Below are 14,511 nucleotides of genomic sequence, written 5' to 3' on the forward strand. Positions count from 1 at the left end.
CAAATGATCTCATGGATAACGCATCCCATTTTTTAATCTTCTGAAAATAAAAGTCATTCCCCAGAGATAAGGTTCACACAACCTTTTTGTCTTTTTCTTAATAATAAAGTATTTTATGACTAATTTAATATGTGTGCGTAATCAATTACGACACCTTGATACTCACGACACCTTGATACTTAATAGACTCGTTGTATATAAATTTTAGGAATAACAAACATAAAAATTATATTAGCGTTTTATAGCTACAGTTTTGATATTTGTGCTTATGTTTGCTATGGACCATCTGATTTGTATAGATCATAGACATTTGATTTGTATAAAATTACAGTGATTTGTATAAATCGGGCGTCTATGTCTATGAAAATTGTTGTTTTTATATGTAATGTTCTTTGTGTTAGGTTAGAGCGGCGAGCAAGATTAGGAGAGAGAGGAGAGAGGTGAGCGAGAGAGGGCATATAGTGGAGAGAGGTGAATTGTATATGTATATTGGTTAGATAATTGTATATATGTAACTACTATGTATATATATCAATGATTGTGTTTGTATATCTGTATAAAATTTGAATTTGTATACAGTAAAATCGAGTTAAAACATTTGTATTTGTCTATCAAATCTCTCTCGCTTTATACAAACACAAATTGTACATTTTATTTGTATAATTTGTGTTTGTATAAAGCGAGAGAAAGAGAGAGAGACAAAAGAGAACTGAGCAGGGGGGAAATTTGTATTAGTATAATTATAAGTGTATAGAATGGAGAGATTTGTATTTGTATATACAGTCTCTCTCGCTTTATACAATTGTGTTTGTATAAAAGTGAGAGAGGCAAGGGAGAGAATTGAGAGTGGCGTGCGAGGTTCAGGGGAGAGAGGTGAAAATGGCAAAGTGTTTGCTACAAATTAGAATTAAATGAAACTACATCTATGACATTTATTTTGAATTAATAATTTGCTATAATGCACAATTTTCCCTATAAATAAAGCCATAAAATAATATACAACACGTACTCAATTACTAGCTCACAACCAAGTTGAGCACCTAATAATCTATTTACAATGTACGTTGTACGTACTTTATTCGTATCAATTTATGCGATATAATTTGCATTGACACAAAATTTAAGAAAAAAACTAAAAATAAACATATGAGATTTTTTAACAAATTTACCTAAAAATAGTTCTTTTTTAAAGATAATGATACAAAACATACTTGAACTATCACTTTTTTTGCAAGTTTCATATCCCATATATCCTCTATTTTCTTTTTCCTATATAAACTATCATCATCCATGTACTAAAAAGATACAGATCAACTATCCGTTGTTCTCTTTTGCTATTCAAAGGATAGTGATTAATCCAAATAGTAAACATCAATAACTGATAGTTAAGATGTGTTTTAATACATTGATGTTGAGAGTTAAGATAAAAAAAAATGAAACGTTTGACTAAGGTATGATATTGACTTAAAAAACCTCTAATTCAAATATTTTCGACCATTAACTATTCTTTTAATCTACTTAATTATAGTCTTATAGATACTCTCTCTACGCACTAGTAAAAGTTTTTATTACCTATAAAGTCACCTTCTTTAAATGTGCCTAAAACAAACAATCACACAAGTCGTCACTTGCATTAAATTTGGCTAGAAGTCTACATCCAATTATTCTATAAAAGATGGCTACCAGTTACTTACTTTACTTCTGGTAACTATTCTTTCGTCTGTAATCAGATATCTCAGATTTGAACTTTATTGGTACACGTAGTCAACTTTTATCATAAAGTTGTCACACATTTTCGTTTAATAAATAAAGGTAGCCAATGTCACCAACTCCACAAAGAGCTCCTTTCTCATCCTTCTTTCACTTTATAGAAAAACAAGAATTAAGCATACAATGGCTACTTTAAAGGTATTGATGTTCCCATTTTTGGCTTATGGACACATATCTCCATATCTAAACGTAGCTAAGAAACTCGCTGACAGAGGATTCTTGATTTACTTCATTTCAACTCCGATAAATCTCAAATCCATCATCAAGAAAATCCACAAAAAGTATGCTGATTCGATTCAGCTTATCGAACTTCACTTACCAGAATTACCCAAACTTCCTCCTCATTACCATACTACCAATGGTCTCCCACCCAATCTCAATCACATCCTTCAGAAAGCCCTGAAAATGTCCAAACCAAACTTTTCAAAAATCTTGGAAAATCTGAAACCTGATTTGGTGATTTATGACGTATTGCAGCAATGGACTGAACGTGTCGCGAATGAACAGAACATTCCAGCAGTTAAGCTTATAACTTCGGGTGCATCTGTGTTTTCGTATTTTTTCAACATACTGAGGAAACCAGAGGTTGAATTCCCTTTCCCTGCTATTTATCTCAGGGATATTGAGCAAGTAAGATTGAGTGAAATGGTGGCGAAATCTAGTAAATCGAAAGAACCTGATGATGGGGATCTTCTAGCTGATGGAAATATGCAAATCATGTTGATGAGTACTTCTACAACTATAGAAGCCAAATATATTGATTATTGCCTTGAATTGAGCAATTGGAAAGTTGTTCCAGTTGGTCCACCAGTCCAAGATCCAATCACTAATGACACGGACGATATGGAGCTCATGGATTGGCTAGGAACAAAAGATGAGAATTCAACTGTTTTTGTCTCCTTTGGGAGTGAGTATTTCTTGTCAAAAGAAGATATGGAAGAAGTAGCTTTTGGGTTGGAGTTAAGTAATGTTAATTTCATATGGGTTGCAAGATTTCCGAAAGGGGAAGACCAAAATCTTGAAGATGCATTACCAAAAGGTTTTCTTGAAAGAATTGGAGAAAGGGGAAGAGTTTTGGACAAATTTGCACCACAACCAAGAATTCTAAATCATCCGAGTACCGGAGGATTTATAAGTCATTGTGGTTGGAATTCAGCAATGGAAAGTATAGATTTTGGGGTTCCTATAGTTGCCATGCCTATTCATCTTGATCAACCAATGATTGCTAGGTTGATCGTAGAATTGGGAGTTGCGGTGGAGATTGTTAGAGATGATGATGGAAAAATTCACAGAGGAGAAATCACGGAAACTCTTAAAGGTGTCATAACAGGGAAAACAGGGGAAAATTTGAGGGCTAAAGTGAGAGATATAAGCAAGAATTTAAAATCTATAAGAGATGAAGAGATGGATGCTGCTGCTCAAGAGCTAATTCAACTTTGTAGGAATAGTAATAAGTGAATCTTATGATTCAACTAACCAAATAATATTGTATGTGAGGTGTTTTTGTTTGTCTTCAAAATATATTGAGGTTGAAATAATGAGAAAAACATAGAACACCATGTATGATTCAAATTTCCATGTAAGATGCTACGTATGATGCATATATTTATTTGTTCAACTTTATACATGTTTAAGTTTCTACGCAGAGGCCAAATTAAATGCATTTTTATGTATTATGTCTATAATATAACTAGTACAACAATAACAACACCATTCTTTGGCCCAAACATTGTTGGATTGGCTATGTTTATTTGACATAATCATTACATCAACTATAATCAATTAGCATAAATGTCTACCTCAACGGGATTATCTAACAAAGCTATTGAATCAGATGAAAATGTCGTAGAACTTCCCATGATCTGATGGACGATCGGTTGAGATTGAAGAGGCTGAGGAGGTACTTCTAGCACTTCAACTTCGCCTTCAAGCATTTCTACTACTTTACTCATTGAAGGGCGTTGTATCGGATTTGTTTGTATACACCATAATGCAACTAAACTCAGCTTTCTAGCCATCTTCTTTTCATCATCATTCACTCCTTCATCCACCACAATCTCTTTCCCTTTGTTGAACTTATCGTAAATATTATAAGGAAAGTATTGGCTGGAATTCTCTTCATTTGCAACTTCATTTCTCTTCAAGTCCAGCATTTCCATTAGCAGCATTCCGAAGCTGTAAACATCAGCTTTGTACGAGATTGCTCCAATGCTTCTGCTGATCAACTCTGGAGCAACATATCCAATCGTTCCACGAGCAGCTGTGAGAGTCACAATGCTCTTATCTGTTGGGTTTAATTTCGCAAGCCCAAAGTCAGAAATCTTTGGAATGAAATTCTCATCCAAAAGAATGTTGTGTGGTTTGATGTCAAAATGCAAAATTCGTACATCATAGCCTCGATGCAAATACCCGATTCCTCGAGCCACTCATAGAATAATGTCATACTTCCTCTGCCAACTTAACAGAGGACTTCCTTCTTGACTGGTACTGATGTACTTATCAAGTGATCCATTGGGCATGAAGTCGTATACAAGAGCACGCTTTGTTCCCTCAACGCAATACCCCACGAGTCCAACCACGTTGACATGATGAATCCTTCCAATGGTAGCTACTTCATTCATGAAATCTTGCCCATCAGCTTTAGGCTTGCTCAACATCTTCACTGCTGCATCTCTTCCACTTTGAAGCTTTCCTTTGTACACAGTTCCGTAACACCCCTCACCTAATTTCTCTTTGAATCCTCTGGTCATTCTCTTTATGTTGGAGTAATTATATCTGATTGGCATGAAATTGTTTTGTGTTTGCAAAAAGCTTTCAATCGTATCATACATTGACAAATGCCTCCTTTTGAATTTGTACACGAGAAATGCTATTACCAACGGAAGGCCGATCACAAATTTTGCTCCCAAATACACTGCACGTTTGAGAAATCATAGAAAGTAACTTCCCCTTAGGCCAACAAAACATAGAAATGATAAGGAGATAGAAGGCTATGTTTTTAGAAATATTGCTATTAACAGCTTTCTATACTTAACACTATAAGGTACACAATCTTTACTTATATCATCATGACGTATAAAGGATTCGAAGAAATTAGTTTTCACAAATGCAGATTTCTATTAACATCTTTACTAATAATTTTGTATTTCGAATTATTCTATTTTCGAATTTTTGTGTCGTGCTCACTTTTATGCCAGTGAGGCCATTTAAACACATGATCAATGGAATGATAAGTTTTGTGCAGCCAAATAACATACAGCTTAATGAAGGGATGTATAAGTAATAAGAGCTTACTCGGGAAAAGCTGAAGTAGCCCCAGACTGCTGCTCCCTGGTTTGATTAAAGTGCAAAATATTTAGAATGAGAGATCAATGGAGAATTAAAAGCATATGTAGAGAAAAGTTTGAGTACTCACCGAGAATCATTAAAGCAACACCTACAAAGACATGAAGAAATCAAATTGTAGTGAGTGAATCCATTGTTTTCCTAATAAAGGAGAAAATCATATATAGTTGACGTCGTTACTTATCCTTTTTCTGAAACCCCAATATCGATAAGGGAGCTCAAAGCCATAAAGGATTGCCTGATGAAAATCTGAAAGGGAAATGTTGTTCTCTGCATCTTTAATATTAGGCCATGAGGTCAAGCCTATAAACTCCGCTCTGCATCCATCACTCACTTCAGACACTTTCATCCCTCCAATCTTTAAATAAGTGTATCTGCTTATTTTGCAGCCACTAATTTCCACAAATGTCGAAGAATTATTAACAGCAAACGGACAGTTGAACATGAAGATGGGCTCAGCTATTCTAAGCTGTGATGCATAATAGTATGACCTGAAGAAATCACTGTATTCGTGAAAGGTAAACTTAGAAGGTGTGAGAGAACATAGATCATCTGTTTGTAAAGTCGGATCTACCAAGTGAAATGTCTTATTAGCATAGTCGATGCCTTGAACATGCAACTTATTGGAGAATAACCATATAGCTGTTTGGTTACCTTCACAAGCTAATTCAAATCCTGAAAAACGACAATGTTTTGGATCGGTGTTTAAATAAAAAGGGTAGCTTATGTTACGGATATCGCCACAAGCAGAAGGAGGACAGTTGTGTTTGCTCTTCCGAGCAAGGCATGCTTGCAGAAAGATGATTTGAAGGATTAATGAAAAATATTTAAGCTGAGAGTTTCCTTTAGACATTTGTGTATTACTCAGGTTCAGCTGAGACTTCACAATAATTGTTGTTATCATATATAAGAGTAAAAATGCAATTAAACCATCTAGCAAGTTGAAGCTTTGTGGACTTTTCAACTACCAATATTACTCCTTTGGGTCCCAAGCCAATGGAAGACTTGTGCTTGGTCCTTGATGGGGAAGTTGCAATTTGATGAAGGGCCCTCAAGAGGAAGACTTTGACGGTTTACCAATTTATTAGTGAGGGAGATGGAAATGTCATGTTTCCCCCATATGCCAAACACACCTTTTGCTCAAATTGTGTATTTGTGTTGAACAGTTGTGACTTTATATATTTATTTATAGGCATAATACATGAATATGCCTTTTATATTTATGTCCTCCAACTTAGGGTGTGCACTAATACACTTGAACTTGTGTAAAGTTGAACAAAGACACATGCGTCCTACATGACAATTTGGGTCCTATGTGATGTCCTACATGTATTATGTCATGTAGGACTCATAGGGCTGGACATTCGGTAAATTCGGTTCAGTTTTGATTTTTTTCGGTTTTCGGTTCTTGCATAGGTGTACCGAACACCAGACCGAAATAATTCAGTTCGGTTCGGTTTTTGTAGGATTCAAATTTCCTTGTAAGGATGCCACACAGGATGCGTGTGTCTATTTGTTCAACTTTATATATGTTTAAGTTTCTACGCATAAATGTGAGTTGAGGCCAAATTAAATGGCATTTTTATGTATTATGTCTTTAATATAACTAGTACAACCAGGGGCGGGTCAACGTAATCGGAGGCCTAAAACGAAATCTTAATTAGAGGCCTAAAATCTAAATAAACTTCACATGCATTTATTTAAAATTTATTTTTCTTACATTTTTAAATGCAAAGTATTACTTAATATTTTTTTATATATATAAATGATTTATTCGATTTCTTTTTCAATTATTAGTTTTAAATAAGATTTTATTAATTCAACGTTGAAAAATATTATTTTACTCGGGCAATCATTATATGAATTGTTAACATAGTTCTACAAGTAATAAGTTGACAAATTTCAAATAAATATAAGAGTTAGAACCATAGCTTTGATGAAGTTGATAATTTGGTTACCCCACATTTTACTATGGTTGTTGTAATGCTTGAAAATGTAAGAAGAAGTGGAAAAAGAATTTACAATTCAATTTGTTCAACACTTTTCGACTATTAAATGATATTTTTGATAGAATATTACTCTAATTTATCAACAATTTAAAGAAGAGTGTAAAAGGAGTTAAAAAGAAAATAATGTGAGTATTAGTAGAGAGAGTGTAAGAAAATAAAACAATATTTTCTTGATTTGTTCTAGTTGAATGGGGTTGAAGAGAATAAAATAATAATTTTAAATATATACTTTTTATCATAAATAATCAATGTTTTTCTATAAAAAATTAACACATAATTTATTCTTAGTAAAAACTTGAGGCCCCCTAAAATTGGGAGCCTAAGGCCAATGCCTTATTAAACTATACATAGAACCGTCCCTGGGTTTAACAAACCTCAGATAAGATCCCTAAATGACTAAACTATCCCCTTAGTCCTTTTCCTAAATTTCTTTTGTAATTTAATTTCCTTTCTGTTTATATTGAAATGGTTATAAATGTTCTTTTTAATTCTCCAAATTCGTATTGTGTAATTTAATGATTTCACTAAAAAAAATTCTCCATTTTTCTTGACTTTTTTTATTCAAGATAGTTTGTCGATTAACCACTTGAACTTTTTTTTTTTTTAAAAAAAAGCTTTAGGTATTGAACAATTTAAGTAGTCTTAAATCTATGTTAAGTTTAAGATATACTTGACCAACAAAAAATTAGAAATACACCGTGTCATTAATGATCTCCTTCAAAGTGGTACATCACACTTTAAAATTAATAACAATTTTATGTGTATATATATATATATATGTATATTTGACTTAACTTGTTAAATGGAATAGAAAATCCTACAAAAAAATAATATTGTCCGGCAGTTATGTACCTTGACCCAATTACATGAAATTAACAATCTCATAATAACACAAGGGTATAATAGGAAAGAATATTTTTGTAGAGTTTTAAATCAAACACAAGATTACGTGGAAAGTAATGAACTAAACACTTGACACCAAATAATCCCTGTGTAACACCCCGTATCCGAAACAAACCAAAAATGCAAATTTTGAGAAGTTGCAGGTGCAACCCACGGTTGCCATCTATGAACAGTAGGTCTTTTTTTTTTTTTTTTAAAATATAACTTGGGCTTTTATTGAGTGAGAATCAGCAATACAAATAAATGGCAGTGGCCCATTCTGCCTGTCCAAAGGTCCCAACAAAATTAACCCAACAAAAATAAAATAAAGCAAAGCAAAAACACTACACTTTGTGCATCTCTCAGATCCTTCTAGCCAAGCTATGGTTATCTGAAGTGACATTTTCCTCCTTTATTTTGAATTCATCTTTTCTTCAATCCTTCTTTCTTCTTTGTTCCAGCTGTGTTCTTTAGTTGATGGGAATTCCGCTCCTTTAGTATCTTTTTGAGGGCTTCTGTCAAATGAAATCGCCTTCTTTCACTGGGTAAGCTCATCTCGTTCTTGTTTGTGCTATAAAGCCATGCCTTGTAAATATATCCTTTTACTGCCAGTCCATCTAGATAATATTTCACTCTTTTTGGTACCAAACAATGTTGTACATATTAAAGTGAACCACTTAATTTCTATCCTGTCATAATCCCTTATCCTTTGCATGTTGAAATTCTGATGTAAGGGCATTGTAGTTTGTCAACATTAATCAGTCTCTTTCCAGTTGATTCCATCTCTTGAAAGTGAACAAAACTGCAATTACCTTTATCTAATGCTAGATTTGCTATGTAATCTGCAACTTTGTTGCCTTCCCTCATTATATGTTGAAACTGGACCTCTTTGCCTTCCAATAGTTCCCTGACCTGCTCTATCATGTCTGAAATAGACCATGGACATTCCCATTTCATCATTAATACTTGTTGTAGTAGTAATGAATCTGTTTGAATGATTATTCTATGACTATCTGCTTGCTTGCAATGTTTAGCTGCTTCTAAGATAGCTATTGCTTCTGCCTCAGTATTTGTAGTGTCTTCTATCTTCTCTCCTTTCGCATATAGTAAGTCCCCATTTTCATCTCGTAGACAGAACGCATAAGCACTAGCTCCTGGATTTCCTCTCGATGCTCCATCAATATTGTATTTGACCCATCTTATTTGTGGCATGTCCCATTGTACCTTAGTGATTTTGATTACTGCTCTGTATTCCTGTAACTCTCTCACTATTTCTGGCCAAGTATTGAGAAACTTCCTTTTTGGCTTTCGGACCTTTAGTAACCTCAATATGCTTCCTGTAATATTGTGAATACTTCTTTGCCATGTAGTTCTTAGCTCCTCATGTTTTCTAGCGTTCCTTCTTCTCCATAGCTCCCAAATTATAATGCTTGGGATAGCCTTGAAATATGATTGCATCCCTTGTCTCACATTAGCTCCCCACCATTGTATAATACACTCCCTGAGACTAAGTTGTTGGATATTCAAACCTGCAAAAGAAGAAAAGTAGGACCAGGTCCTGTTAGCAAATTCTGATTGCTGGAACACATGGGCCAAAGTCTCTTGGGGGGGATTGGTGCAACACCAGCATCTCTGTCATGCCCCGAGCCTACACCCTGGGCGGGACCGGCACCCGGAGACCATTTCTGGCCCCAAGCGAACCCTTGGCCTGGCTTTCTTAACTCAGCGGAAACCTACCAGAGTCAGTGGTGAGCCTCCTTGCAATTCCGGAGGACTCAATTATTTTGTGTTCTTAGTTTTTGTCTTATTAGGATGTTGTGGGGTCTGTTGAGTAGGTTTCCGCTGAGTTAAGAAAGCCAGGCCAAGGGTTCGCTTGGGGCCAGCAATGGTCTCCGAGTGCCGGTCCCGCCCAGGGTGTAGGCTCGGGGCGTGACAATGGGTCCAACTTGACTCCATTGTTTTGTCATGGATACAAGCTACAATCTCTCAAGAGATACTTCAGGCTATTATTCGTCCTAACAACAGTCTTACTGCTCGCGAGGTGTGGCTACAGATTGAATGTCTTTTCCGTGATCATGCTAGTTCCCGAACTCTCCAACTTAAGGTTCAATTTCATAATCTAAAGAAAGGTTCTCTTTCTATCTCTGATTATGTGCACCGCCTCAAATCCATTGCCGATGCCTTGATATCAATTGGTAATCCTATTTCCGATTCAGATCTTGTTCTCCAAGTTCTTTCTGGCCTACCTTCCGAATATCTCTCTGTTAGCACTTCAATCTCCACTAGAATTCCACTTCCTTCTTTTCTTGAGACCAGATCTCTTTTATTTCTTCATGAGACTCAATTAAATGGTCTTTCCTCTGCCGCATCAGATTCTTCTACTGCTTTACTAGCTAAACATAATTCATCTTCTCAAGGACGTGGACGTGGAAGAAATTCTAATGGTGGTCGTCATGCCAATAGTGGTCGTGGTAGAGGCCGCCACAACAACAACAACAACAACGACTACCATAGAAACTATTCCACTGCTCCTTTCCAATTTGCTCCACGTCCAAATGCTTCTTCCATTCTAGGTCCAGCTCCACACACTAGTCCTTCTTCGTTCTATCCTAGTTATCCAGCAACGCCTTCTCCTTTTCAATGTCAATTATGTTTTCAACCTACTCATACTGCAAGAGATTGTCCATCTCTTGGTTCTAAAACACTCTTTTCTGATCTTCAATCTTTCTCGTCTGCGTATTCTTATGATCCGGTAGGTCATACTCCTTGGTATGTTGACACGGGAGCCTCTTCACACATGACACCTAATCCTTCGCATCTCTCTTCTGTTCAACCCTATAATGGTAATGATCGTGTTATGGTAGGTAATGGTAATCAACTCCCCATCTCTTATACCGGTAATAATACATTCTCTACTCATTCTTCCACTTTCTCTCTAAAAAATGTTTTAGTTGTTCCAACTCTTTCTTGCAATTTATTAAGTGTTCGTAAATTTACTTCTGATAATAAATGTTCAATTGACTTTGATGCTTTTGGTTTTTCAATTAAGGACTTCCAGACGAAGAGAATTCTTCTCAGGTGCAATAGTTCGGGTCCCCTTTACTCTTTCTCTCCATCAACTCCTGCGGTTGCTGCTCATCATGCTTTTGTTGTTTCCCATGCTTCTCCAACTCTCTGGCATCGTCGTCTAGGCCACCCTAGTATATGTGTTCTTTCTAGTCTAGTTAGAAATAATAATTTGCAATGTTCTTTTTCAAAGTATTTAGATTTTCTTTGTAATGCCTGTCAACTTGGCAAGCACACAAAACTACCATTTAAGGAATCTATATCTTCTTCTACTTCTTCATTTGAATTGATTCACAGTGATATTTGGACCTCTCCAATTCCCTCTTTTACTGGTTTTCGTTACTATATTTTATTTCATGACGATTATACTAAATTTACATGGGTGTTTCCAATTCGACGCAAATCAGAAGCATTTCTTATGTTCAAAAACTTTTACTCTTATGTTTTAACTCAATTTTCGGTCAAAATTAAATCACTACAATGTGATGGAGCTGCCGAATACGTCAAACTTGCTTCTTTTCGTGAGTTTTTAAATTCAAATGGTGTTTGTCTTCGCATTTCATGTCCACATACTCACCAGCAAAATGGTAAAGCCGAGCGAATGCATCGCACTATACTAAATATGCTTCGGTCTTTACTTTTTCAATCTTTTCTTCCATCTCAATTTTGGGTTGAAGCCCTTAATACTGCTGTCCATCTCTTAAATATTCTATCTTCTTCCAAGCTCAAGTTTAAAACTCCCTATGAACTTCTTTTTGGTAAACAACCGTCGTATCATCATTTACGTGTATTTGGTTGTTCTTGTTTTCCTAATCTTCGTGATTATGTACCACATAAGTTGAGTCCTCGATCTAAACATTGTATTTTTCTTGGTTATCCTTCAAATTATAAAGGTTTTAGGTGCTTTGATCCTTTAGAAAATAAAGTTTTTATTTCCCGTCATGTTATTTTTAAAGAGGACTCTTTTCCATATCCTTCCTTAATTTCTCAGTGTATATCTCCAAACACTTCCTTATCTTCCTTTAGAAGTCCATCATCACTATTATTTCCTTCTCTCACGTCTCCAAATATTTCTCCGACTTTATCTCCAAATAGAGTTTTCAATTTGCATACTTCTCCTAATCTGGAACACTTTAGTCCCCTGCCAACATATCCCTCATCTTTTTCACCTACTCCAATACGTCCATCTAGTACTTATCCTAATGTAACATCTTCACCGCTGCCAGCTTTTAGTCCTTCTCAATCTAGGACTCAATCTTCTCCAACTCCAGTAACTACTTCTCCTAATTTACAAGGACTCAATCCACGGACAGATCCCTCTGTATCTCAAACGCAAAATGTTTCATCTCTTGATTCTAAAGTACATCCGATGATCACCCGAGCACAATCTGGAAAGCTCAAACCCAAAATTCTTCCTTTATTATTTTCTCAAATATCTCATATTTCTTCTCAACCTTCTCTTCCTCCTGAACCCAATTCATTTTCTGAGGCCAATAAAAATCCAAACTGGAAAAGGGCAATGGCAAATGAATACAATTCCCTCATCGCCAACAACACCTGGGACTTAGTGTTGCCCTCTACTAATGCAAATGTCATTGGTTGCCGATGGGTTTATAAAGTGAAACAAAAATCTGATGGCTCACTTGACCGCTATAAAGCTCGTTTGGTTGCTCAAGGTTATAATCAAAAACATGGATTAGACTACGATCAAACGTTTAGTCCTGTGGTGAAACCAGTCACCATTCGAACTGTTTTTGCTTTAGCGGCGTCCAAAGGTTGGGAAATTCATCAATTAGACGTTAAGAATGCCTTTTTACATGGCACTCTTAATGAACTGGTATATATGAAACAGCCTACTGGTTTTGTTTATCCGCAATTTCCACATCATGTTTGCCGATTGAACAAAGCCCTTTATGGCTTAAAACAAGCTCCACGAGCATGGTTTCATCGGTTCACCTCCTTTCTTGTCAAACATGGTTTTAAAAATAGTTTTTCTGATAATTCTCTCTTTATTTACAAATCTGCTTTGGACATAATCATTCTTCTTCTATATGTGGATGATATTCTTATCACTTCGTCTTCGAGTTCTTTACTGAGGTCTACAATTAAGACTCTTATGTCTGAATTCTCCATGAGAGATCTCGGTCTGGTCAATTTTTTTCTTGGAATCTCTGTCTCCACATGTAAGGGTGGTTATTTTCTTAACCAATCCAAATACATTCATGATCTTCTTAATCGGGCAGGTCTTTTCTCATCTAAACCAGTTAATACTCCTCTTTCTCCGAAATCTCTTATTGATTCTGATACATCTCCTCCATTTTCTGATCCGTCTTTATATCGTAGCCTTGTTGGTGGACTTCAATACTTAACTTTTACTCGACCCGACATTGCCTTCTCTGTTAGTCAGGTTGCTCAGTTCATGCATTCTCCCTTGGACATTCATTTTACTGCAGTGAAACGTATTCTACGCTACTTGCGTGGTTCCATAAATCAGGGTCTATTCATTCCAGGCGGCTCAATTGGTTCATTAACATGTTATACTGATGCAGATTGGGCAGGTTGTCCTACCACCCGCAGGTCTACCTCAGCGTATTGCATCTTTCTTGGTGATAATCTTATTTCTTGGTCTTCTAAGAAGCAAAGTGTTGTATCGCGCTCGAGTGCTGAGGCAGAATATCGTTCTATTGCCCATGGTACTGCTGAGATATCTTGGTTGCTCTCTCTTCTTGGTGATCTACATATTCAGCTATCCTCTCCTTCAACAATCTACTATGATAACATCAGTAGTATAGACTTAGCTCACAATCCTGTTCATCATGCTCGCACTAAGCACATTGAGATTGACATTCACTTTGTTCGTGAGAAGGTTGCTTCTGGTGTTCTACAGGTTCGCTATGTGCCAAGTGCGGATCAACTTGCAGATTTACTGACGAAGTCTCTTCCCTATGCTCAATTTTCATTCTTGCGTGACAAGCTCAACATTTGTCGAGACCCAGCATCGCTTGAGGGGGAATGATTGTCACGCCCCGAGCTTACACCCTGGACGTGGCCGGCACTCGAAGACCATTGCTGGTCCCCAAGCGAACCCTCATCCTGGCTGACTCCAAGCGGAAGACTAACTTAAGCATACAAGAGCTTAAAACTGAATAAGAGTTTATAAACTCAACTTTACAAATCTTTAACTCAAAAGAAAACTCTGTATAATAGAATATATATACAACTCGCCATAAAAGGCAACTTTAGTCTTCAAAACATTTAACAAAATAAATGAAGAGACTTCTGAAACTCTATTGTCTATCTATGAAGCCTCTAACTGATAAAGATGGAAGCCGGGACAAGACCCACGACCTCCTAACAACTGATACAACTGAAAGGTAAATGAAATCCTCCGGAAGCAAAGAGGCTTGTCATAGCTAACTGGAACTCCCGGATGTATCAA

The 14,511-nt window shown here is 36.1% G+C and overlaps 3 protein-coding genes across 18 annotated transcripts in view; 1 reads left to right on the forward strand and 2 right to left on the reverse strand.

Moving 5' to 3' along the window:
• LOC125844329 (rust resistance kinase Lr10-like) overlaps nucleotides 1–14,511 on the reverse strand; it is a 368,189-nt gene that overhangs the window by 182,208 nt on the left and 171,470 nt on the right. For 4 of the 13 annotated variants that reach the window (XM_049523630.1, XM_049523634.1, XM_049523625.1 and 1 more), the window contains exon 4: nucleotides 4,493–4,684. The exons of the other annotated variants lie outside the window; for them this stretch is intronic. In XM_049523630.1, coding sequence (XP_049379587.1) covers nucleotides 4,493–4,684 — 192 coding nt within the window. The remainder of the gene's footprint in view (nucleotides 1–4,492; nucleotides 4,685–14,511) is intronic. 13 annotated transcript variants of the gene reach the window in all.
• LOC125844332 (beta-D-glucosyl crocetin beta-1,6-glucosyltransferase-like) overlaps nucleotides 1–14,511 on the forward strand; it is a 219,857-nt gene that overhangs the window by 36,458 nt on the left and 168,888 nt on the right. For 3 of the 4 annotated variants that reach the window (XM_049523644.1, XM_049523642.1, XM_049523646.1), the window contains exon 2: nucleotides 2,810–2,999. In XM_049523644.1, coding sequence (XP_049379601.1) covers nucleotides 2,810–2,999 — 190 coding nt within the window. Of the gene's footprint in view, nucleotides 1–2,809; nucleotides 3,089–14,511 lie in introns of all 4 variants that reach the window. The other variant, XM_049523645.1, reaches the window with a different exon arrangement.
• Nucleotides 5,100–5,968, reverse strand: LOC125844371 (uncharacterized). Its single transcript, XM_049523676.1, has one exon. It carries the CDS (start codon nucleotides 5,966–5,968, stop codon nucleotides 5,273–5,275), a length of 696 nt encoding a protein of 231 aa, XP_049379633.1. The 3' UTR covers nucleotides 5,100–5,272.

The sequence above is a fragment of the Solanum stenotomum genome, chromosome 11, assembly GCF_019186545.1.
Source record: "Solanum stenotomum isolate F172 chromosome 11, ASM1918654v1, whole genome shotgun sequence".
NCBI classification, from domain to species: Eukaryota; Viridiplantae; Streptophyta; class Magnoliopsida; order Solanales; family Solanaceae; genus Solanum; species Solanum stenotomum.